Here is a 26411-nt window from a genome sequence, read left to right as displayed (position 1 = left end):
CAGAAAGTTGGATCACCTCCAGTAATGAATAGTGTACACCCCAGGAAGAAGAGGGTGGTGGTAAAACTAAAAACAGTGGAAAAGGCACTGTTTATTCCAGAATGAGCTGTTTGCCTCTTAGATCCATCCTGTGCACCAATGCAGACAATGATTGCTACCTGGACAGATTCTGTCCCAGAAAAAAGAAAGCATGAACTTGTAAACACACAGACTGACAGTGCTAATGGGAGTACAGCTATAAACCTGTGAACTGTGGGCTTACACAAGGATGGAGAAGATGAGGGATTCGTGTCTGCTCGTAATTAAAGGGTGTAGATTGATGCCTACTGTTTTTCATCACTTTTACTTTTGGAGTGGAGTAACTGAACTCGTTTTTACTTTATTGATTGTTAGGCTAGGGAAAGCAGCAATCGGAACAAGGGCAGAAATGTTGACAGGGCTGAGACTTTAAGAGCAGCTGAGGTTATTACCCACATCTTCTCTGCTCGCAGTCTGAGTGGCTGGTTTATCTGCCAGACATTGCAGGCACCATTAAGGAGCAAGAGAGGGATTCCTGCTTGTCAAAGCCATTGGCTGCTGAGAGCTTGCTGCCCAGTGCTCCACCCTTGGTGGGACCCACTACACTCCTTTCCTGCTAGAACATGGAGAGGGCCTTACCATACAGCACCTGCAGTGTCTGTCCCTTTTCACCAGGCTTTGAAGGAATTGGAAAAGAAGATCGCTCATTACTTGTAGCTCCTTTACTGTTTGCACTGTCATAGTACTAGAAGCTACAGCCTGATGGTTAGAAGGAGTTGTGTTTATGGGCTATGCAAACAGAAAACAAAGATGTCTCTCCATCTTTTATATGAGACAGAAGAGTCTAGTGCAACTTCAGGCCATCCTGTCATTGCTTCTAGGAAGACTGTGAACAGTGGCAATAATGGAAAATGTCTGGTTGAAGTGTTTTTCCTGTCTGTTAGTGCTGCTGCTGATGAAACAGTGGTTCTAGTGATTAGGGAAAATGAATTCTGAAAGTTTTCCACATGAATAATTCTTCTATTATTGTGCATGTGTTTGGCATGATTGTGTGTATGTTGTACACTTTGGGGTTGTTTTATGTTTAGTAAACATGACATCAGATTCCTCTCTCCCTCAATTTCTATTTTACAAGTGTGATTTCATGTTGGCAAATTTTTGCACCTGGAGTTCCTTCCTTCCAGATTGAAAATGCCTTATTTGCCCATATTATGAGACTATTTCAAGGAAAAGCTGCCGATCAGGGGAAGTTTTATGTAATCTTTTATTATCTGTAAGCATTAGCTAATAGTTAGATCATGTCCAGTACTTACATTTGCACCTAGATTGTGCTTCAGGTGTGCTTAAAGTAAAGGCTGGTCTGAGGCTTGGCTGAAAATCATACTCAAATACATTTAGTCTGGGCAATATTCCTTCCTATGGGTCTGCATTTCTAGGTAAAAATGCTGGGTTTAATTTCTTCTAAGGAAATTAATATTGTTATTGTTTAAACACTGTTAATCTATTGACTACACTTCTAAACCTCTTAACTAGATCTGACAGAAAGGGTGGAAGGTGCAGAAGGACCTAAATTAAGGTCATACAGAAACAGTGAAAATTACTGTGAGGAGGGAGAAAGAGGAGGATATGTTCCTATTGAAGAAAAGGTAGAAAAAGTGCACAAGAATGATTGTACTGGGCAATAATGTACTGTACAGTTCATTTTGCCCTCTGTCCTATCTCTGGCTATGTCACAAAAATGTGTCTAGAACAAGCTATAAGAGATTTGGTAGGTAAGTACAATTTTCCCCAATATGCTTCCAGTCTCCAGTCATTTGTAGTTTATGAACCCTTTGAAGGGGAGACATCTCTATTTCTCTTCCCTGAATTTGGTTAGTATCTCAAAGCCATGTAGACTTCTATCATTACAGGATTTCTATCATAAGACCAAGATCCTGCACTTGAGTTATAAAGACCAGCTCATATGTAATAATTTTGTGTTTTCTCCTGTGCATCGCTTAAGTTACCTACATAAAATCATAACTGTCATTGTAGTGCCAAGTCACGCTATACTGTCCTTCAATAGTCTCCGATTCTCTGTTGTCCTGTATTACTTTGAATTGCCCTTAACAGTTGCCTTTGTTACTTCTGTGGTTTTGGCATAACTTTTAAGTGTGTTGAGCAGTTAAGGTTCCTTACAGAATTCTGGTGCTAAACATCAGCTCTTGCAGTGGATGGAGATTTCACTCCTACCTTTGTCTTTGGGCCACCTGCTCATCAGCCATGCAAGGACTTTTATTCTAGCTGCTTAGCTTCCTTCAAAGCTTTAGGTGAAGGAATTTGTTGGAAGGTTTTTGGCAATCTGAGTCTGACATGTTGCCCTTGCTGACATGTTTGTGAATCTTTCAAAGAACTGTAACAGTCTTAGAAGGATTTCCCTTCAAAAAAGCCTTGTTGACTTTTTCCCAAATAGATTGTGTTTATGCAGGTGGCAGCTAATTCTGTTCTTAATTTATAATTTCTATTAATTTATCAGTAGACATCAATTTTACAATATGTGGGTATATGTCCCTTGGTTTCCTCTGGGATCCTTTTGCAAACTGGTGTCAGATTTTCCACTTTCCAGTAATCAAATGCCAAAGTGCTTTTAGCTGAGTGTGTTGTCTGCTGGTATGAAACAGTTTATCCATTTCACCCTCCAGTTCCTGTTAGGCCCCTTGGATAAACAACTTCTGATGACTTCATACTGTGTGTTTTGTCCACTTTTCCAAATAAGTTTGGGGTCATAAAGTTTTCTCACAATCCTCCTCTTTGTGGAGTTTTCTGAATGTCCCCAATTCCTTCCACAAGGATTCCAAGAATTAATTTGACTTCTCTGCAATGGCTGTACCTTTTAGACAGCTTTTTTTATACCCTAGCCAGCTTCAGGCCACCCAGATTTTCTGGAAGGCTTTCCATTTCCAAAGAGTAGCTATTATCTGCTCTGCACACTAGCCAGCAATCCAGTGTGTGCCTGGTTCTGCAGTGGGTGTGCACCATGTCCTGCACAGCTGACAGGAGAGCAGGGGATGTGGAAGGAGCCATGTGTATGATGGGACAGTCCCATGAGGAGGCACAAGAGCGAGGAGTGTTGGGGATGTGAACACAGGGAACATGGAAAAGAGTTGGGAACAATATGGAGGAGGGTTAAATGGTGTAGGGAGACCCTGAAGTGTTTTGAGGAGATGAAGATGTAGGGGAACTGATGAATTTTAGTGGGTTTGTTAGAGTGGATGTGCTAAAAAGCCATGGCTAGGGTGGCAGAGGGGAATGAAAGGAGATACACACAGTGAGTATAAACCACAAGCCATTAAAATTTACGGAGCCTTGCGATTTTTTCCTACTCTTTGTGAAGCAGTTGTCTTAATACAATACTCTCCTCTTCTGTACCATTTCATATTTCACTTCCTGTTGTCACCATCTTGTTCACTTTCATTCTTGCTTTTCCTAGTTTTGCTTAAATGCAGTTCTTTGATTGCTTATTCATTATTCATAAAAATGGTACTTGGCATTCTTCACCCTCAAAGCTCTTTTCAAGCCTGCTGTGTCTGAGCCAAGATCAATGAGATTATTAAAAACATGCCTTGCTGATGTGTTTCTGATTAATTTGCCTAATTTTTGTTGCATTTTTGGCTAATAGCATTGCCAGTTGCAGATGGATTTATCCTGAAAATACATCTGTTGGAATAGTAGCATATATCTACATTATAAACATGTGAGAGAAACTGAATTTTTTCAGCTCACTTTCAATTCAGTGTGAGTGTTGAATGCCACATGTCTTTAAGGGCTTAGCTATGTGGAAACCTTATAGGTGGTCATCATTATAGTACTGGGTATAGAAAGAAGAAGTAAATGCTTCGCAACCTGAAAAGCAACATGGTGTAAGGATATATATATATAATGTGTGTTGTTTTTGTCAGGGCCCTGAGGACACCACTGGGCTTTTCTATCCCTGACTGGGCTCCCCACAGCCCAGGACCCAATTGCAGCCCCCCCAGGGCTGTCAGTTCCTGCTCCAGCAGTGCTGCAGTGGGGCCCTGCATAGCCCTCCCCATCCTGGCAATGAGACCTGAGGAGCCAGGCCCACCTGAAGCTCACATCCCAGCCTGGCTTCAGAAACTCCAGAAAGTAGATATTTCTTTTAAAAAAGGATGTAGGGTCACTTCAGAAATACTAAGAAAGGTTAAAGAGAGAGAGAGTCTGATTTTTGACTGCCTAAAGTAACAGTAATACCACATCACTTATTTTATCATTGACAGCAATATTTGTTTTCAGCGGACAATTGTACTGTGTGTTGTGGTCAACTTCCAGTGTTTCCCACCATATTCTCAGTGTTGGAGAAGAGATTTGATTCAGGTCTGAATGGAGTCTAGTAACTGTGTGACACAGCCCAAGAAGCCACAGAAACAACTTTACCATGTCCAAAAAGGTACTTCAGTTGCAGCTCTATAGACCAAAGCTATGTGACCTGATGCTCTAAAAGCAAGTATTAGTCTTGTCCAAAACTTCTCCGGCATGGCATGGATATTGGTAATCACATGCTTTGAGCAGCGATTGTTGGAGTGATGTAATGTGATGTTTTGTTGCTGCTTGTCAGACCGGAAAGGCAGCCACAAAGAATCACAGAGTAATTCAAACTATCTCTGGGCCCTCAAAGGTGCTCAAAGAGTAAGAGAAACACTGTGCCTAAATGCCTGGCTGGCATTTAGGTTGTTTGGACCTGTGACTACAGACCTTCACAGCTCACTTTGGACTGCATAGTATATTGATGTTTGCTTTGATAGCTTGCTAGCATTTGAGCTGCCTTTGAGTTGCAACAAGGCACTGGCAAATTATTCATGCTGAATTACTAGTCTACATTTTGGTTCTATGAACTGTGTGGGTCACTGCATGTCTGCAATGCATACACCTGGGGAGCACAGTCCTCTTCCCATGCACAGTTTCCTATCCGTTTCATCAGACTGGCTGAGAAGTCTTTCGAGGGCCCTTTCTGAAGTTTTTATGCACTGCCAACGTTTTCTATCTGAGCTGAGTCCCATTCATAACTCTTCTTCCAGTGCATGTTTCATTTACAAAAATAAATATTACATTGTATATATTATCCTTTTCCAGAATTCTTTTGTTTGTGTCTGATGCCTAATGGAATTGTCCTTGAAGACAAAGTCTGGAGCTCTACTGACTCAGAGGCATAGCTTTTTTTACTTGCTGGTTTTATCAAATACAATTGGCTTGATAACAGCAGATGCTGCAACTATATCAGCAATGCATCTGTCTAGGAACTGATGAAAGCAATGCAGTGTTCATAAAAACGAAATCACTGCCTATCCTGGGTTTGGCTGTAACAGTTATTTTTCTCCTTCTCGGTAGCTGGTGCAGGGCTGTGTTTTCGACTTTAGTCTGAGAACAGCACTGATAACACACTGGTGTTTTCAGTTGTTGCTAAGTATTTCTTACCCTGATCAAGGACTTCTCAGTCTCATGCTCTGCCAATGAGGAGGGGCATGGGAAGCCAGGAAGAAGCAGAGATAGGACACCTGACCTGAACTAGCCAAAGAGGTATTCCATACCACAGCACATCATGCCCAGTATAGAAACTGGGGGGAGTCACCCAGAAGGCCGAGGTCACTGCTCAGGTCATGCTGGGTATTGGTCAACAGGTGGTGAGCAATTGTATTGTGCATCGCATGTGTTTATTGTTTTCTTTTCCCTTTCCCCTTTTAGTTTTATATTCTCTTCCCTTGTTATTTCCCTTATCATCACTATTATTGGTGGCAGCAGTAGTGATTTGTGTTATACCTTAGTTACTGGACTGTTCTTATCTCAACCCCTGGGAGTTACATTCTTTTCATTTTCCTTCCCATCCCTCCAGGAGCAGGGGATGGGGAGGAGGAAGAAGAAGAGGGGAGAGCAATGAGCACTGAGAGCATGTGGTGCCAGGGTCGCTTGCACCATCAATATGTGTGTATTTCTGTTGTCTTAGCAGGCAATAAAACTAGACAGAGCAGTTGGGCATTAAGCGACAGTCCTTTCTGGAGTTTTTAGAAGTCAACTAAGATGGTTGCATGCATTTTCTGTCTTTTCCTGAAACATTAAAATATATACCTAATGCAGATAAGGGAATTGTGTTCTTGTATGCATGTTAGGCTAAAGCGAGGGAGGGATGGAAACAAACGAATTGGTAACAGTGATGAAATTTGTAAATTTTTAGTTCTGCAGTCCAGGAGGGACCAGGATTTAGTTGTCCTGGCTGACAACACATAAAAGCATTCCAGAGTCTGAAGAGAGCAGAAAGAGGCTTTTGGAACAGAAACTAGCTGACAGCACCTAAAAGCATGCTGTTATCAGCTGATGTAAAAATAGATTTCTTATTTACTATAAATATGCAGCTTCGTACCTGCTCGTATACACATGCATGCAGCTCTGAATAATGAGGACACTGCGCAGATTTCTGAATGTGGGAGTTGGGCCCCTATTAAAATGTTTCTCTAGCATTATAAGGCCTTGGGAGGATTGTTCTGGCTGATGCTCCTTTTCTGGTATACATAAATGGAGTGATACTGAGAAAATGATTGTTCCTGCACTCTGCAGATGCATAAGCCTTACAACAAAGAGTCCCTGCAGATTTACTCTCTATAGGAGGAATAAAGAATGCTGCTTCTGTAGGAGGGTTATTGGAATATTTATCAGGTTGGTGTGGGTGTCAGGGAAGGGCTTTCTGTCCTAATTGCCTTCCAGTAATCTGACTTTCAAATGCTCTTCCTTTGGATTTTTATCTACATGTTTTCTTCTTCCTTATGCTGACTTAAAGGTCCCTTGTTTCCAGGGTGAGCTAATACTGATCCTAAATCAGTCAGCTGATACAGAGGAATAAGACTGCAGAGAAACAGAGTGGTAGCATGTTTCATTCTTTAGAGAGTAAGGCAGGGGGGATTACAGGGGGAGGAATTAGGTGATGGAAATAAAAACTTGGGAAAATAAAATGCCTTGCTGAAAGCTGAAACACTGTTCATGGGATTGCTCCCAGAAAGGCAAGTGAGAATGAAGCAAGCAAACACTGAGCTCAGTACCTGGAATGGAAGAATGGGAGAAGGGTTTGGCAAGGGGTCAGGGAGATGTTGACTTGGCAGAGGGAAGGTATGTACAAGTGGCTGTGACATGGGTAGTGCCATTGCTTGAGCAGGGTGAAGGCAAGCAGAGTTTGTCTGAACCAGAAAACTTGTCCTGAAGGATTTTGGTTGTAGAGGTATTAGAAAGAATTGCACAAAAGTTTTGTGAAGCAAATTAAATAGCATGGGCTAGGAAGAAAGTGTTTCACATTAGAGCAATATAGATAGTAGTCAAGAAGAATCTGGGATAACTCTGCAGCTAAGTAGTTGTGGATAATTTGGTAATAAGTGCATAAATATGATCAGCTAATACATCTGACTGTTGCTCTGCCAACAGCAGGAAATTATTCTGTGAAAGAGAGAAACAGGACTGTAACTCGGAAGCATACAATCAGGCAGGGACTATGTGTAGAAAATTACAAAACTTGTTTACATTACAAGGGAGGATTAACTCGTGCATCTTGCCTGAGTTGGATTCACTGGGTAATGTATTAGGCTAGCTCCTATTTCTAGGAGAGACCTGGCTGTCTTCTGTAAAAGCAGTTATCAGTTAACTGAAGTGAAAATTATGCTTTTAAAGTGAGGAGCTTGTCCCTTTTCTGTAGGCCTTGGAAAGTGAGCTGAGTGGTTTAATATCACTGCTATGGTGAAATCCTCCATTTCTAGACTGTTCCTCTGCTCCAGCAGAAAACCTATTTACTAGCTGAGTGACAATCTGGGAATAGTTTACATGAGGATGCATGAGGGACAACAGGAAAGAATGGAAACAAGAGTACAAACTGGGAAACATAGAGGATGGGAACAAAGGATGCTGTGTGCAAGTCAAAAGGAGCTGTGTGAAATTAGATGATGTATGGGCACCCAGACCCACGGTTTCATTATGTAGGCCTGGTGGGATACTGTGCACATGGAAGGGAATTAGACTACATATCAATATTTTTTTGCCTTTTGTTTCTCTGCCTGCCCACTCTTCACTACCCCAAATGTTCAAGTGCCCAAGTGGTATGCATTACCTTCTCAGTTGTATAATATACACGCAAACTGCCCTTCAGATGCAGCTGCACAGCAAACCGTCTTTTCGAAGCATCACTCCCTGTGTACCCCTGCATTTACCTTCTTTTCCCAGGCAACATTAATCCTCTTGCTTCTTGCAATTATTCTTTTTTCTCAGAATATTGCTGTTTTGTTTCTGCTAAACTCCCATGTCCTGCTGTATGTGGATCTCATCAGCTGCAGTAGGCCCTATTCTTCCTGAAAATATGATATTTCACATGCTGCTGAAACAATGTTATTTTGGTTGGTTCTTGTAACTTCTTGTCTGTACTATCATTTCTTCTAATGCTGGTATGCATTCATACTTTCTAAACACAAAATTAATTAAGGCTGTAGCTAATGATGATGCAGACCTTGACCTCATCATTAGATACAGTTGGGTAGGGAGAAAAAAGTTCCATGTATAGCATTTTGTTGCAGTAAAAAGTGTGTTCCGGGGGGTTCTTTACTGCTTTCTTTACTTCTCTTAAGTATCTGTCTTGGAGCCAAGGATTTGGGAGTAAGTGGCTCCACTGATCTGGTGTGGAGTGACAGTGTTCATAGTCCCTGAAGTATTAAACTTGCCTTTGCTGCCTTGCTGAGAGGGAGATGTTATCCTTGTTCAGGTGGTTATTCGGAAGTGCTGAGATTCTATGAATAGGCAAACAGTAACAGTTTAAGGAAGATTAAAAAGCTGGATGTGCTGTGTGGCTTCAGGAAGCCAATACTCTTGAAAAATTTGAGGCTTGACGTTTCTGACATAGTATGCCACTTTTCATACGAGGAATACAGCCCAGCAAGAGAACGCATAGGAGTTCCTCTTCATTTTCATGGTTTTTTTCCTGTGTTGCCATCGCTGTTTGCTATGTCTGTGGGGTTTTATTTACAGGGTCACCGGATGAAACGGCAGATTGATGTCTGGGGCAGCTGGGGTGAATGGGGCAAGTGCAGTCGGAGCTGTGGCGGTGGAGTCAGCTTCCGGCAACGGGGCTGCTACTCCCAGAGGTGAGGGCTAACTTCTCTTTGTTTTCTTTAAATGTGTTTTTTCCTGAGCTCCTGCAATAATGTACCTGTACATCTGCAGAACAAAAATGACCTAGTGTTTGATTCCAGGGGGGATTCAGGGGAATAAGTCACCTGAGTCCACTTGGAGATGATCCTCAGCTTCAGTCTTATCATTGTTTTGAGCAGTGTTCACTTCAACACATCCTTGCTTTAGCTCCTTTGCTAGAGCACAGAGGTTTTCCTGTGAGATCTGAGGCTGTGCAATCAGGGGATTGGCATGGCAGCAGCTGTTCAATCAGGTCTAGTGTGGCAAGCCTGTGGGAGAGGAAGAACAGTCCAAAGTAGTAAGTTTCTCTCCCAAGATCTGGCGACTATGCCAAGATTTTCCTAGGGTAATGATTCCTGGGAGACTAAATTGTCCCAGAAGAAATATAAGAGTAGGGTTTACTCAAGCAGCATTAACACTGTGCCACCTCATTTGCAGCTGGGTTAGATGCAGTGAGGGTGATTACTGGGACTGCACCTCTTGGGAATAATGGACCTTAGAGATCCTGTTATGGATAAAAACAAAGAAAACGGGGGCAGGGGGGAAGCCAGACTCTTAGTAATATCCTGAAAAGAACAGCCTCTCTTTATGTTTGGAGAAATGAGAGTGGGATTTTCAGTAGAAGAATCCAGAAGAGCACTGCTTCTTCCCACCCAGAATAAAGAAAGGTCTCTTTTGAAGGCTACTTGTTACGGTGTACACCTGCCAGAATCCCTGCAGGCCTGTTCTCCTTTTTGGGAGATATTAGACACTGGTTGACGTTTCAGATCTATTTCCTCTGTATCTGTAGCTCTCTGTAATTCTCACCTGCAGTAATCATAGAATCATAGAAGAGTTAGGGTTGGAAAGGACCTTAAGATCATCTGGTTCCAACCCCCCTGCCATTGGCAGGGACACCACACACTAAGCCATGTCATCCGAGACTCTACCCAGGCTGGCCTTGAACGCCACCAGGGACAGAGCATTCACAACTGCCCTGGGCAACCCATTCCAGTGCCTCACCACCCTTACAGTAACGAACTTCTTTCTTAGATCTAACCTGAACTTCCCCTGTTTAAGTTTAAACCCATTTTAATTTGACTGGAATGAGAGTGTTCTACACTTTCCATAGGCACATTTACCTCTTTCTATCAAACTGCATGTAAGCAGCATGTTAGGTGATGTGCATACCTATCCTATATTGGCCGCTAACCTCCTACTGCTCATGTTTCTGGTTTGGGTATTGGCACTTTGCTGTTTGCTGGACTAAAAGCTCCATTTCCATTATTTAATTGAAACATTGTCCTGAAGAGCTATATTGCAATTGTTCATGGTGTGTGTCTCATTCATGCCAAAACCCAAGTCATAGCAGAAATGGCACTACGAGATGCTGGCTTACTTTGATAGAAAAGTAATGCATTGTAGTTCTTTTGCTGTTTCAGGAAACTGTGAGGGTGATATGTTTGATGTGAAGGTGATTTTTAATGTCTGCCATGAGATGATTTTTTGTGTGTCTGTTCTTCAGAGAGCTTCATGTTGATTTTCTGTCTTTCAGGGCAGAAGTTTCTTCTGGTTGTGTTGGACCAGCTCGAAGCTACCAGTCATGCAACATTCAGGTACAGTGTTCTGCTTGTCCTCTTCTTTGTTTTTGCTTGCCTGTTGCTCCTTTTCTCCAGACAAACATCACTCTTGTTCATAAGTAATATGTCATTATTAGTTTCTCTTTCTGTGGCATCACTGGTGAATGCAGTTCATCAACAGTACCCTTCAAAAGCATATTGAATTTATGCCCCTGATCTTATATGGGAGCAATGTAGTAAAATACCTCTTTTTGTTGTGCATTTAACTTTTTTCCTTTTTATGATGACCCAATACGAACATTTTCTCTTGCAACAGAGCTGCCCGGAAGGCTCCCGGGATTTCCGGGCAGAGCAGTGCGCAGAGTTTGATGGGAAAGAATTCCAAGGAAAGAAATACAAGTGGCTTCCATATTATGGAGGTAATGATAAACATGAAGGGTTACATTTTATCCTTAACTATCAACAGTATGTTTTGAAGTGATTGTAATGTTTTTGACTGTAGTACCCTTACTGGGGGGCAGAGGCTTGCATAGGAAAAATCTTGTTGCCAGCTACAAAACATTCCTCTTGCAGACACTGGATGCACAGGCCAAGAGACAGCTCCCATTGCAGCATTACATAGTTGTCTCTTCTAACAGCCATTCTTTCAGAAACTTAAGAAAGCTCTAACTGGTTACAGATAAGTCTTAAAGTATCAGAGAAGCAGAAGCTGTGCTATATTTTTCAATATTGGGAAAGAATATTAGCATGGCACAGGAGAATCAAATTCATATAGTTAATGAGTGCTTCAGGAAATATGACATCTCTTTCTATTGGCTCCTGCTTTCTTGAGGAATCTGCTCAGAGAGCAGGTGTAGAAACCAGAGGTCCTCGTTCTGAGCTTTGGTATGTTGTTAGTCATAGTTGTTTAAGAAATCAGGAGGGATTTCAAGATAGATTTTGTTTGTTGGCTGTAAAGGTAACAACTCCCTTGTGTTCTGTAGCAGCACATGTTCTCATTCTTGAAAGCATTGTGCTTTAAAGGAGCTTAAGAACAGTCCTGCTAAGGAATATAACAGAATATCCACCTGGCCTAACATCCCCCTTCCACCACTGGCCAGTCAAGGTGAGCAAGGAAATGGCTCTATATATTGGGGCTCTACTGGGGCATTTTTCCAGCCCCAGCAGCCTGTGACCCAGAAATTTGTTCAAAATCTGCCACTTAATATGAGTTAAGTTTCTGCTCCTGTGATCTAAAACCAAGCTCTGATGCATTAGCCGTACTACAGGATGTTTGTTTTCTTCTCTCCTACTAGCACCTAGTAAGTGTGAGTTAAACTGTATCCCCAAGGGAGAAAACTTCTACTACAGGCACAAGGAAGCGGTGGTAGATGGGACTACCTGTGAACCTGGCAAGCGGGATATTTGTGTAGAAGGAGTTTGCCAGGTTAGTTATATTGTTGTTTCCTTCCTTTACTATTGGGTCTGTCGATCTTTCTGTTGCTTCCTTTTGTTCTACTTGATCTTTGATAACAGCATCAGAAAAGGAGAATCATTTAATTACCAAGGTTCTGAGGAGCATGTGGACAGCATTTATCTATCTGTCTCTGAATGTGAAGTAGAAGATGCTAAGCCTATCCTTTCTCTGGCAACTCCTTCCTTGCCTTATCCTGACTTCCCAGACTCCTTAGATCCAGGCTTCCTCATTAGATCAGTCCAGCATTTGGCCATTTTTTCTTTCCTCTGTCATTACTATTTGTTCATATCAATGTTTCTGTGCTCTGCAGGCTGTTGGCTGTGATAACATGCTGGAATCTGCCAAGAAGGAGGACAAGTGCCTTCAGTGTGGAGGAGATGGCAGCACTTGCTATGTTGTGAAGGGCACTTTTGATGTGCCCAGCCTCCCCAAAGGTACAGATGCTCTAGGTGGTTTGGGCAGGTGAGGAGGAGAGAGGTAAACCTAAAGGCAACTGCTACAGAAGCTGGTGGGGACACCTGATCGCAGGATTGTCATAGGCAGGCTTAGGTGTTCATTTGAAATGTCTGTATAGCATGTAGCTCTTCATCTGCCTTAGCATCACAATATGTACTGATGGCCTTATCCTAGGAATCACTTCCTTAGCCTCCACACAGATTGAAGCACTTGCTGTGCTGCTGGTGTCTTTCCTGGTCAGTCTTCAGCAGGTGCTATAAATGTGCCATATGAACATAGCATATACTGCCTTCATAAGGCTGCCTCCCTCTCCAGTCTTGATAGCCCCACCAGGATTAGTGCAAGGCTAGAAAAGGGACTGCATCTTTTTCATCTGGCCAATTTTGAAAAGTGTCAAGATAACAACTACAGCTGCAGTCAGATCTCTCTCTGTTTGAGCTCCAGTAGGATGCTCGCTGAAAGTCCAAAGATTATAAAATCTGAAAAATGAACTTTGCACTGACCCCTATGCTTACTTTTCTGAGGTGAGATTAGAACTTTTTACACATGGGCTGACCTGTGGATACTGTAGGGTGAAGCTAATAGAATGCTGATAAAGAGACAGCTGAAAAGCTTCAAGTCACCATCATAAAGCTCATTCAGCTATTCAGGCACCAGTGAAACAGTGAGCATCTTTGGCACCAAAGAGTGACTGTGTGGCATCCACAGATACTGAATAATGCCTTTCTGGTCTTTTTCAGGTTACAATCAAATCTTCATAATCCCTGTGGGAGCCACAAGCATCCAAATTAAGGAGGTTAAGCCCAGCAGGAACTTCCTTGGTAAGATTGATGTCAGAACTTGTGTTTCAGCCCATTTGGATTCCAGCCATTGCATTAAAACAAGGAGTTTAGCTGATACAGCAAAATTTGACCATGAGTACTGCTCTTTTCCTTGGTGATTGTAAATCCAAAGAACTGCTGCCACACGTAAGTTTGGGATGGGCTTCTTTTCCACATAGATATGTTTTGGGTATTTCTATGTACAGTCTCAAATTCTGGTCATGCTGCAGAGTGCAAAAAGAAGGTAGGAATGTCCTCACCTAGCTTTCTGGGCAGGGCTGAGAAAATTCCAGTGAAGAAAGCAAATACTATTCTGCTTTCTGACTCTTCTATTGCCCAGTGCTTTGGACAAATCTGGCTCGTGATGTTTGCCTTTGTACAAAACTCAGATGCAGCACCAAAGGCTTTATTTTCTGAACAGAATATCTGATGAACAGGATAGAGGTGTCGAGGCAGTGTGGTGTGAATCCCGCATCTTAACAGCAAACAGGACAGAGGATGACATAGGCTGTGCAGAAACAGGGCTGGAATGTACTGGAGACATTTGGCTGTGCAGTAAGAAAAAGTGTTTGGTCTGCAGTAAAGCTGGCAAGATCCACTGTCTGAGTGTGGAGCAGCTTCTGGCACAAGAGCCTTACAGGGGATGCATGGTTGTAAGATGATGGTCACCTTATTGCTACACCTGTGACACAGGGTCGAGCGGAAACAGGAGCATCCCTGTGGAGTTCTTATGGTCCTATATTGATGTGTGAACTTTTGCTGTGTTGGTAGATGCTGCCACATTAGATGGTCACCACTCTTAAAGGGTTGCGGTACTGGTGTGAGGAGCTGGAGTTCAAATGGCAGAGCTGAGAGCTCTGGATTGACAGTACCCTGGAAGTCTAGAGCAGGCTCTGTCTCATGGCACCTGGAGCTAAGTTGCAGGTTATAGGGATGTTAATTTGCTGCCTTTTCTTCTCTGGCACGTGGGTTTGTGCAGCTGTCAAGAGCGTGCGAGGGGAGTATTACCTGAATGGGCACTGGACAATCGACTTCAGCCGAGCTCTGCAGGTGGCTAGCACGGTTATGCACTATGACCGTGGCTCGGAGGGTGACCTGGCCCCAGAGCTCCTCCATGCACAAGGTCCCACCACAGAACCCCTCATCATTGAGGTAAGCAGCTGTGCTTGCCCCCACTGATACTCTTGCTGTCTGGTTGCATAGCAGCCCTTGATTTGTGCAGTGGGAGTGCATTGGTGTGGACCACATAGAACTGGAGACTGGAGAAATGATGGAGCCCTCAGGAGTCTTACAGAGCTGTAGGCCCCCAAGATATAGACCCTGTAGGCCCCCAAGATATAGACCAAGGTGGTCTTCTTACAGAAACAGCAGTATTTTCTGCACTGATTCTGCTGCCTAGAAAGGAGAAGGGCAAAGCTTATTGGTGTCTTCCTGCCTATTCCCTTGGGTTCTGACTTCAAGGGAAGTGAGTGAGTCAGCACCAAATGGTACTGGGGCAGGGACAGGCTCTAGGGCACTGCTTGTTATGTTCTTTAGGCCAGGTAAGGACACTTACTGTTACAGGCACAGCTGGATCTCCTGACACTGAGAGGATGGAATGCACCCTCCTGTGAAAAATAATGCTCTCTAGAGTATCCTAGAAGGCGAGGATTAAATACAGCCTAGAGAATAAGTGCTCCTGGAGTGGGAGGGGTGCAGGTCAGCTTGACCCCTCAGGCATGTGTGAGAAATGCTGTGAAGGGGAAAGTGCTGTTGCTGTTATTTCCCTGACTTTCTCACATGCTCTTGCAGCTCATCAGCCAGGAGCCAAACCCAGGGGTACAGTATGAGTACTACCTGCCTGTGCAAGGACAGGCCTCGGGCTACAGCTGGAGCTACGGTTCCTGGAGTGAGTGCAGCTCTGAATGCGGAGGAGGTAAGGGGACAGGATCAGGGCTGGCTGCCACACTGAAGACAGTGTGCTGCTCTCTGCAGCTGCTTCCCAGCAGTCTGTCTCCTGCTGGCAGACAGCACAGGTATCTGCAGGTGGCAAATAAGATTTGGTCAAGGGAAGGTAACACATGGAGTCACAACAGTACTGCCTCCCATGCCTCGTCCTGTCTTATTTTCATTGCCCTAATCCATAGACTTGTTACTAGGATCTGTTTTGGTTTGGTTCATTTCTCTTCAGTTCTTTATGTCCTTCTCAGGCTTTTTGAACTGCTCGAGATGTCCTCTCCAAACTGACCTGGCCTACATAACTGAGTCCCATCATCACCTTTTCCATTAATAAAGTTATGGATTTTAACCTAAAAACAAACAAAAAGCCCCCAAACAACAAAAACAACAAAACAACAAAAAAAAACCAAAGCCAACACCAACAACAACAAAAAAAAAACACACAACAACAACAAAAAAAAAACAGAAAAACCAACCAAACAAGCAAACAAAACAACAAACAAACCCCAAACCAAAATCAAAACACCAAAACAACAAACCCCAGTAAAACAACAAACCTGTCCAGCTGACTTGTAAATAGAGTTCCTATCAGCCTCTTCTGGTCTTACATGCTAATGGCCATTTCAATAGTTTTTGCCATATTGTGGCTGTACGTGCTGATATTGCCTTTGCCTGGGCACTCCTATCCTGTAGGAAGCATGAAGAGTTGCAAGTTTTTCTCCTGTATCTAGTCTTCTCAAGACTGACCTGAGTCTAACAGGAGACTCCCAGCTCTGCTGCTATATACTGCACACATCATGCAGTGTTTCTTGTTGAAGTCCTGGGTATGGTGCTTCCCTTGTGAGTATAAATCCATAAATAATAGGAAAATGCTCCTCAGGTACGCAGAACTATTCTGGCTCTCTTGCCCTTCCAGAGGACTCCTGAAAGGAGTTGGGGAAGCATCATTTGTGCACATAGTGACAAACCAAGATCTGCACGGGACTCTCTTTCCAGGTTCGCTGCAGCAGGTGTGGATTCTGCACTACTTTAGAAACTTGTCTTGCCACACCAGCACATTGCAAACCTGGTTCTGGGTAGCCTGTGTTGATCAGGGTACTCTTTTGCTTCTCCTTTAGGTTTCCAATCCCGCTTGGTGTTTTGTACCATAGACAATGAAATTTATCCAGACTATATGTGCAGGAATAAACCACAACCAGACAATAACCGGACATGTGGCCATCAGACTTGTCCCCAGACAAAACGGTAAGATTTTCTTTCTTCTTCTGGACTCTGACTTCTTCCTGAGGTGCTTTTAGAACCAAGAAACAGAATTACCCTCTCACTTTTCCACCTCTCCTGGCCGCCAGTGTGCTTCTCTCTAAGGAACTGTTTCACTTCTTAGAGAATCATAGAAAATATCATAGAATCAGAGAAAGCCCAAGACAAGGCTGGTGGTGATAACACTGTGATGAGCGCTTAACACTTTCTTTCTGTGTGCACAAGGAAAGGGCTAAATACATCCTATGTTCATTTTATGGACCAGTTAAATTTGCTTTCCAGAGTAGGATTGTGGAGGACAGTCTTCTAGCCCACATAGGAGGTAAGAAGCAGATTCTCTGGGTTTTGTTCTTGTCATGGTTTAAGCCCAGCAAGCAACACAGAAAACCGTGCAGCCACTCACTCACTCCCCACTTTCTTCCTTCCCCTGCTCCTGGAGGGATGGGGAGGAGAATCGAAAGAATGTAACTCCCACGGGTTGAGATAAGAACAGTCCAGTAACTAAGGTATAACACAAATCACTGCTGCTGCCACCAATAATAACAATAATGATAAGGGAAATAACAAGGGAAGAGAATACAATGGCTTACCACCCCCCAACTGATACCCAGCCTGACCCAAGCAGTGATTTGGCCCTTCCAGGTAACTGACCCCAGTTTATATACTGGGCATGACGTGCTGTGGTATGGAATACCTCTTTGGCTAGTTTGGGTCAGGTGTCCTGTCTCTGCTTCCTCCCGGCTTCCCCTCCTCCCTGGCAGAGCATGAGGCTCAGAAAGTCCTTGGTCAGAGTAAACATTACTGAGCAATAACTAAAAACATCGGTGTTATCAGCGTTGTTCTCAGGCTGAAAGTCAAAACCACAGCACTGCACCAGCTACTAAGAAGGAGAAAAAATGACTGCTACTGCTGAACCCAGGACAGTTCTTTTCAACTGGAGCCTGCAAAAACAGTGGGAGGTCAGAGCTGGTGTCATTTTGTCATTTCTGCATTTCCAGTGTCCTTGCTCTAAGAAAGGGATGAATCCTGGAATCTTTTAATTCACCAGCATTATCAAACCCCTTTACCCAGCCCTTTCCACCCTTGCTGATATAGCTTTACAGTCAGCTTCACTTGCCTCTCACATGGGCATCCAGAGCTGTGATCAGCTGTATCTGGTGGGTGCAGTGGAAGCCTGTGAGTACTGTTGTGGGTGAGGGGGCACTTGGAAACCTGGGAGCATTTCTGAATACGTGGCAGTCTGTAGGTACTTGTTTTAAATTCTTTAAATCCTTTGTTCTGTGTATAAAGGACTTCTTACATCTATCTGCCGCAAGACTGGAGTCACAGCGGAGCGCGGAGCTCTCAGATGAAGAGGTAACAAGAAGGAGGCTACAGAGAGCACAAGAAGGCAGCTGCTCTCTTCTGCTCTCCACCTAGCTGCCCGGCAAAGATGGGGGAGCTTTCCTCTTTGGCACTGGTGGTAGCAGTTGGTGGTGCTTTGCTTTGGATTCTTGGCAATGAAAATGACGGTGGAGGGTGCTGGATGGCAGCCTTGCTTAGGTGTTTGTGCGTGCTGCTGGTAACTTGATTCTTGTGGGACTCAGAAGGGGACAGTTTCTTCATAGCTTTTGGATGCTTATCCTGGTAACTGTTGGGTTGGGTTTTTTTATGGAATAAAGGTAAAGAGGTGAAGGGGTGTTAATTTTTGAGTTATCAAGATAAATTAAAGAACAGAAAGGAACAGAGAGCATGATGGACTGGGCAACATAAACATTGGCTAGGATGCCAGCATGCCATAGCAAAGACTTCAGGGTTTCTAAAAAGCTCTTCTTTCTTTGACATGGGACCTATAGCAAGCAGGAAAGTCCCTATAAACTGAGATGAATACAAGGACATGAAAGATTCAATACTTACATACAATGAGGTATGCTAAGTAAAAAAGATCAAAAGAAAGCAGTTATCCCCCAGTAAGATGCTAATCGTGCAGGACTTGCAATTCTTTGCTCTCTGACAAGGGTCCCAGGCTTACAGCTGACCTTGTCTTACAAAGGAAATGAAACAAGTGTCAAGAGAAGAAATTGAAAGAAGCTGTAGATGAATGTTCCTAGTTAGTTTCTAAAACTGTACACTCACTTTACAAGAGGTAGAATTCAGTTTGGGGGGAGGGGGTTATTCCTTCTGGCGTTTCTGAAAAATCTTGATCAAAGCATTTGTTTTGAGCCCTGAAACCACACTGCTCTGAGTGGCTTCTACTTGCTGTAGTTGTTCCCTTTCCAATGGGAACATCTTATTTTATAGCAAAGGCCATTCGTTTTTGAGCTGCTATTGCATCTTTAGCAAGAAGGAAGTGTATCTTAAGGAGATGAACATGGCTGAGTCTGCTGTGGAGTTTCTGGCAGGGGATGAATGTGAATTGGCTGGGTGAAACTCAGTGAATGAGTGGTGAGGGCAGACCAGGTAAGCAGCTGGAAAGCTCAGGGACAAAACATGAACTGCCATCACTCTGCGGCTGGGGATCACCCAGCTGCAAGGGGAGATTGCAGTTGACAAGCACATCACCATGATGCTCCCCCTCTGCCACCAGTGCTTTTTGACTGCACAGCAAGATGGAACTGGAATTAAACAAAATGTTGTCGTCCCTGAATCCAGGCCATGTAAGGTGTGCTCCCAGCTACCTAGGCAGCACTGAGACATGGAAAATGGACGAGGGCAGGGATTTTAACATCTAAACAGATTTTGTGAACATCCCTCCTTCCATTAGCAAGGGTGTATCATTTCTGTGGCACCTTCAGCAACCAAACAGGACAAAATCTATGTTTTGGGAGTTTTTGAGTGTGCTGCTGTTAGAGAATTTGGCTGATGGGAGGAATAAACCAGCTTTCTACTGGCTGTCAGGGAAAAGTTCACAAGCACTTCTGAGAGTGTCTGGCATGGCTTGCAGGCAGAGTGAGGTCTTGGCTTGATTTTACTGTTTCTGATAGTGGCAGGAGTATAATGGGTGGTTAGCCATGTGTGTGTTGCTTTTCTTTTAACTGATCTAGATTGTTTCAGTGTTTTTTTTCTTTCTTTTTCTTTGATGTTCCATTCCAGGCGTGATTTTTTTGCAGGCATCAGGATACCAAAAGCCAGGGAGAAAAATCTTCCCCCTCTGGGAAAGCACAAGTGTTTTGTACTGGGGATTTGTCTCTGAAGCAGGACTCAGGCTTTGCATTGCCAATTAAGCTGGGTAGCACTCGGTCAAATGGGAACTCGCCTCTGACTCTGTTCTGCAAAAGGAATTTTTCCCTGTCTGATTACAACAGGGACATGGCACTGATCTCCTCTGTGTTTCTGAGGGGTTTAGCTGGGCTTATGTTTTTGTTTTGCTTGAATCTGTGACCTGCAGGTGGAAAACAGGGGAGTGGGGACCCTGCTCGGCTACCTGTGGTGGGGGCACCCAGACTCGCTCTGTTTACTGTGTGGCATTCGATGGTCAGAGCTCCCAAGGGGTGGTGGATAACGCTGAGTGCATGGCCTTTACACAGCAGCCTCGCAGCAGTCAGCCCTGCAACATGAGACAATGTGCAACCTGGAGCACGGGACCCTGGTCAGAGGTGAGTTTGTGTGTGTGTGTGTAGGTAACTGCCCTTGGCACCTTGGAAGACCTGCCAAAGCTTGGGCATAAACAGCAGGCTCCTTTTCTGGGACTCTAAAAAGTGTGTGTCTCTGGATAAGTGGTGTGCCAGGGGTATAGGGTGTCTCCTTGTGGTCCTCCAACAGACTTCCAGCTGGCTAGCAGCTATGTCCTCCTACATACGTGTTCCTCAAAACTGTGCATGGCCCTGCACCTCTGGTCTTCTTATTGCATGTTCTCCCTTCTCTGGTCTGCCAGTCCTTTCCCCACTCCCGTATTTTTACAGATCCACCAGACATGGCACTGGCTGAGTCTCTGAGTCAGGCCTGGTGAAGGCAGAGGGCAGGCATGAGAGCTCCTGTCCATCAGCTGATGATGCGCTAAACTCCCTCCTCCATAAAACAAGAGCTTATGGCTACTGTCTGTGCTGTTTATTTCCATGCATGTTGCAGCCTCAGCATTGCTAGCCCTGGGCATCAGTACTGCAATCGACAGTTGGTAAGCAAGATGCGCTTGAAACACTGGTGACCTGCTGTTTGCTGTGCGTCCATGCAGGGCTTCTCCAAACACAGCTATGTGGTGTGTTTTCTGATGCCTTTTGTGCGTTTATATCTCCCAGAGATGAAACTGTTCAAACTGTGTATGCTCAGTGCTGCCAAGCCAGGCATTTAGGAGGCATCTTATGTTCCAAGGGCTTAGAAAGTAAAGGTAGTCTCTACCCGATCCCTAAAGCGCAAGAGAATCCTCCTCTTTATAGGAGGATATGCATGCTTGCAACATTTGACTTAATGATCTTGTGGTGGTACTTTGAGTGGTGCAGCAGAATAAAATGCAACTTTGAGGCATGATACAGACTGTATAGCATAGACTCATATATGTATATATATACATAGACTGTAGATTCTTTTTTTACCTCCCCCCCCATTGTGGGCTGTGAAGTGTGAATTCTGAGATGACTTCAGGGTTTTGTAGTAAGGGTGCTGTCCAGGGAAGGCACCATGTGTCCTGTTCTTACAAACTGATCTCTGTTATTCATGTCAGGGTTCTCAAAAGTGACTGTTTCATGTACTTTCAGAGATAAAATGTCACTCTAGTAAATGAGTGGCTGGAACTCAGCTGGGAAGCTCATCTAAAGTAATTCGAACTGTCCCCAAGTTAATGCTGTCTGTAAAAGACCTTGGTAATTCATGGAAAAGTAGGCTGGATTCCAAGAAACATCACTGTGAATTTAAGAGGGCATTGAAAATGTCACAAGCCAGTTGCTAGTACAGAAGTTGTGTCACAGCTACACACCATGAAAAATGAAGCACAGGGTCTTCAGGCAGAAGACATGAGCAATACAAGAACCTAATCTTTATATCTTCCCTTTAATTCTTTACCTTGTCCTGACTGTAGCCAAAAGTAAATAACAAGGGGTTCCAGGTATTTCCTGCCATTTATTACTCTTGATGTATACTGCAGTATTGATACTTTTTTTCCCAAATCATTCTCCATGTCTTCTCTGGTACAGATCAAAATAAATGATACAACTAGGCCAAAATCATCCAGTGAGCACCAGATCTCCCAGACCCTATCCACCATGCCTTATTGTCTGTTCTATAGCATAAACAACTACTCTGCTAACTCCCGTCCTGAAGATGATTTTAATGATGGTTGATTGTTTCAGGCAACCTCAGAATGGTGCTCTGCCCTAATGTTAGGGAGCACAGCCTGGAAGTGCCAAGTGGAAACCAGGTGCTTCCTTGTAATTGTTTGGCCCCTTTCTGCAGTGCTCAGCTAGCTGTGGGGAAGGGGTTCAGACCCGGACTGTCACCTGCAGAACACAGCAGGGCTCTCAGGCTCCGGACTTCGCTTGCCTAATGGAGCCAAAGCCGTCGGCCACCCAGCCCTGCCTGAAGGAGAGCTGCATCCAAGAAATTGGCTGGCACGTTGGAGACTGGGGTCTGGTGAGCATCACACTTCCACGGTTCAGAAATAACTGATTGTATTGCTGTCTCCTTGCAAACAGGCTTTGATCTGTGCAGTCTGCACACTGGCTGAGGCTGAGAGCATGTACTGCTTCCGTACCAGTCCCTTGGCCCACATCTGCGTTGTAACTGGCACTAGTAATGCTCCAGTTAATCTGCTGCCTGCTTTGTGTGCAGCTGCTACAAAAATAAACCCTTCTGATGGGGGGATTATAGTTTCAGTGACAGTGGCAAAATGCAGCCAATAAGCTGAAACAATAATCCACCCTTGCTGCTGATTCCCAGTTCTTCGCTCCATTGCTGTGAATAGCAGAACAGCTCTTTGCATAACTGTGACCAGGCTTTAGGACTGGTCATTGAGCATGGTGATATGGCTTAAGGTACATTTTTGTAATAGTTCAGATAAACTGTGCTTCAGCTGGATTACTCTTGTCTTTGTGGAGGAAGCCAGACTCTGTTCGACCTGGGAAAAGTGCTGCGGGAAGGAGATAGGGGTAGATCAAATGCATCAGGTGACTTCCAAACACACTTTTCCCCTTCTGTGCTAGCCAGACTCAGCTTGTTCTGAGTTAAAACATGTTACATCTCTTGGCCCATGAGATATGGGCCAAGTTTTAATAACAGCTAAAGAGCTTGCATGCCTTAATCTGATCTTTTTTTGGGGCCCTGTCTTTCTGATATCAGAAGGGCTCCTATCTGCATCTGAATAAGAGAGAGAAATAGTCTCCCGTGTTTGTAGAGCTTGCCACCAACGGTTGGCTTACACAGACACCTCATCCTCTCCCATTCCCTGAGGTGCTGCTCATTTCTCCCTCTTCATCTACAGCTTTCAGTGAGAGAAACTCTAGGTAGCTGCTTACAAGAAAGCCAGCAGTTTGCTTTCCTATAGTAAACTGTTGTTCTTGAAAGCATAGTTCAAAACCGACCTTCTCACAGCTGGCGGATCCCCATAGTATTCAGATGCCTTCAGGCCAGGCTGAAGCAATTCACTCCAGCTCACTGCCACACTATTGTGTGTAACAGCAGCTCATCCAGATGTTACAGGCTGAGCACAGCCCAGAGTCTAATGCTTCAGGGCTGGGTGCAGCCCCTTTAAAATGGTTTAAAGTATGGTTTTCTAATTGTTCAGATGGATCCAGCTGACATATTTTTTGCTGTGTGTTGATGGAGGATGCTGTGCTCAGCCTGCAGCCAGTCATGCAGCTGTTCCACTCTTCTGGTCTGTGGGGTTTCTGCATTCAGCCTCTGCTGCCTGCTCACCTGACTTGTCTCTGTGCCCAAGTGTTCCAAGAGCTGCAATTCAGGCATCCGGACACGCCAAGTGATCTGCGCTGATGGCGATTCCAAATTCTACAGTCCTGAGACATGCAAAGCCATCCAGCCACAGAAACCAGCCACCCTGGGTAGCTGCAACATGCAGCCCTGCTACCTGCCACAGCGTGAGTGGTACTGCTGCACACCTCGCTTTTCCTAAGATGCTTTTGTTTAGGAGTAGAAATTCCCAGCTCTGCACCAGCTCATGTTCTCAATTTCTTGCCTGCCTGTGCATTTATGTTTTGTGCACATAACCAGAGTCCCAGTACCTGTGCTGTTGAAATGTATATAAGACAACATTGATGTGTGTCCATTTTGAATTCAGTATTCTCTGATGGCTCTGTCCCAGTGTGTACTGCACACTGACCCCAGGAGTCCCAGTCATGAAGAACGACAACCTGGGCAGGCTCAGTAACTAAAAACTATATCCAGGTCTCCTCCCTCTGTGGAGCAGCTATAAAGGACACAACTGCTTAGAAGATTTTGCTTGCCATCTGTGTCTAGCCTTCATGCCAGAGCTGAAATGCTGACATTTGTCTGCCTGCCCATTGCAGGACAATTCAATTGAATCCAATTGCTGCTCAGCAGCTGTTCCAGAATTAAGAAACATTTTCATCAACTTTAGTCTCCTGTTGATTCCTGAATGCATTTGCAATTATTAGAACATATGGCTGGACTATCTGCGCTCATTTTGTGTACGTCTCTCTTTGCAGAGGTCCCCAGTATGCAGGACACTATGGGATACGATGTCACTCGCCAGTCCTTGCTGACACGTTACAACCCAAACAGCCCTGCCACAGGTTTGGAAGAATTTTGTTAGTTTGGGTTTTTGATGATGGTGGACCTGAGATAGGCTGTGGTCAGGGAAGGTTCCTGCTTTTCTTCATTTCTCTTGTTCTTTTCATGGACTTCTAGAAATTCAAGGAGCCAGGGACAAAGTGTAGATTCTTTTACACAGATAGTGACCAGTATTTGAATTTGTCCATGCAGAAGACTCTGTATAGTGTATATACATGCCAGGTTCTGGCAGCATGACTTCTGTGCTGGCTGAGAGAAATGCTGCCCAAAGCAGATCCTAGGAATAAGAAAGGATGACGTGATGGGACCACAGTAGTGTAGCAGGTGGTTTCTCATGGGACAGCAGAAAGAATGGTCAGTGCAGTGAGCAAAGACTGGGGGAAGGTGAGGGGCAGGCAGAAGGCACATTCAGGTGCATTCTGATGCAGAAAACCTGCACTGTAGCCTTCAGCAAGTAAAAAAGAGCAGAGCTAAGGAAAACTGACATGCACCTGTATGCTGTAAGGAGTTCTCTCCACAGATCCTGGTGACAAAAGGATGCTCCCTGGGAGCTCCATGAACCATGGTACTCAGGGAAATCACCACATCCCATCCACCAAGGACCGTGGCATCAACTTGTTGCCTGTTCGCTGGGAATCCCAGTCACACTCATTAGGTTCCCATCAGCTCAGCTTCTCTCAGGGCCTCACTGCAGGGACTGGCTCTCAGCACTGTCATCAGAGCCCACACGGCTGCTGTCCAGATGGGCACACTCCAGCCTCGGGCCCTTTGGGGAGAGGTTGCCCCTTCAGCTCCTGTCACCAAAACAGGTAACTGGAATATATATGCCTGAGCAGGGAGGCATTGCCTTTCCTGGGGGCTTGCTGAAATTTTGCCTTTACTTGAGCTGGGCAAGTTGGGTACTGCTGCAGCCCTTCTGCCTTTTCCCATAGGTATGGGTGCTGTCCTGATGGAGTATCGGCTGCCCAGGGTCCTAACAACATGGGATGCCCGCAATATTTCTATGATGTTCAAGCGAGCAGAAATCAGCCTACTGCACCCACTCCAACAGTAAGTACAACAATTCTTTGTGTTTTAGGAGCCCATCAGATATGAAGATTCAGATTTTACTACAGTGGCTCACATTGTGGGTTTCTGCTGTGCTTCATCTCTGCCAGTAAAGAACCAGTACTCCATGCATGAAGCCCTTTGGCCAACTTTGCCCTTGTGCAGTCTGGGGCAATCCACCTGTGATCCTCTGTAAGCAGGAGACAGAGTGGGAGAGTAGGAAGTGTCTGAGAAGTAGATGACCATCCTGTGTAGGACTGATTGAATAATCCTGAGCAATCAAATTTCTTTTGGACAGAATCTTGCCATCCAGTTTTTAGGAGGAAAAAATGGGAAAACCATGGCCACTATTAATTGCTTTTGTCAACTCTGCAGATTAATTGAGGGCAAAATAGCCAGGGAGGTGATTCCTCTTACAGCTTGGGGTGCTCGGTGGGGCCAGCTAAAAAAAACCTGGTCTGCAGCTGGGCTGGTTAGGTCTGCCTTGAAGAGAAGTGCAGCCCTGGCTCCATGGCTGACAGCCACGTTTCCCACCCCTTCCCAGCATGGAAGCCTCTAGGAGGCAAACAGACAGATAGAGGTTCCTCTAACAGCTGGCCTTCTGCATCCGACAGCTTGGACATGGTGCCTTGCATGTGCTACTGTCTTCATGTATGCATGATAACTTTTGGCTTCCAATTCCTATCTCTAAGGCAAGCCAAGCCTTGTCCCAGCAGCACCCCTCGGGCGAGTGCCGCGGTTCCATGTACGGCTGCTGTTTTGACAATATTGCTTCAGCTTCAGGTCCTCAAGGGGAAGGATGTCTCAATAGGCCCAACTACCGTAAGTGATACTTTAGCTTCTTGGCTTAGAAACATGGGAAGAGTCCTACAGAATCCATGGAAGCTCTGCTTTCTGTAAAATGTAGTAAATTATCTTTTTGAAAAGATATTCTGCCTGGTGGCTGGGGCAGGGGAAACTTGGGGGAAGTGTAGA

The 26411-nt window shown here is 44.5% G+C and overlaps 1 protein-coding gene across 5 annotated transcripts in view; it reads left to right on the top strand.

The window, feature by feature from the left end:
* PAPLN (papilin, proteoglycan like sulfated glycoprotein) overlaps positions 1-26411 on the top strand; it is a 62022-nt gene that overhangs the window by 14530 nt on the left and 21081 nt on the right. For 4 of the 5 annotated variants that reach the window (XR_009967054.1, XM_062630793.1, XM_062630794.1 and 1 more), the window contains exons 3-19: positions 9064-9179; positions 10760-10820; positions 11101-11203; positions 12080-12210; positions 12551-12674; positions 13437-13517; positions 14497-14669; positions 15309-15432; positions 16574-16700; positions 18006-18071; positions 20083-20290; positions 22080-22256; positions 23560-23716; positions 24305-24391; positions 24910-25198; positions 25322-25439; positions 26129-26258. Coding sequence is in view for 4 of the 5 variants with exons in the window: in XM_062630793.1 (XP_062486777.1) it covers positions 9064-9179; positions 10760-10820; positions 11101-11203; positions 12080-12210; positions 12551-12674; positions 13437-13517; positions 14497-14669; positions 15309-15432; positions 16574-16700; positions 18006-18071; positions 20083-20290; positions 22080-22256; positions 23560-23716; positions 24305-24391; positions 24910-25198; positions 25322-25439; positions 26129-26258 (2272 nt within the window). In the remaining variant the exon portion in view is untranslated. The remainder of the gene's footprint in view (positions 1-9063; positions 9180-10759; positions 10821-11100; positions 11204-12079; positions 12211-12550; positions 12675-13436; positions 13518-14496; positions 14670-15308; positions 15433-16573; positions 16701-18005; positions 18072-20082; positions 20291-22079; positions 22257-23559; positions 23717-24304; positions 24392-24909; positions 25199-25321; positions 25440-26128; positions 26259-26411) is intronic. The other variant, XM_062630795.1, reaches the window with a different exon arrangement.

This window comes from Pezoporus occidentalis, unplaced genomic scaffold (genome assembly GCF_034315485.1).
Source record: "Pezoporus occidentalis ecotype Australia unplaced genomic scaffold, CSIRO_AGI_Poc_V1 ctg36, whole genome shotgun sequence".
NCBI lineage: Eukaryota > Metazoa > Chordata > Aves > Psittaciformes > Psittacidae > Pezoporus > Pezoporus occidentalis.
Note: the sequence above shows the minus strand (reverse complement) of the source record. Positions and strands in the feature narration are given on the sequence as shown.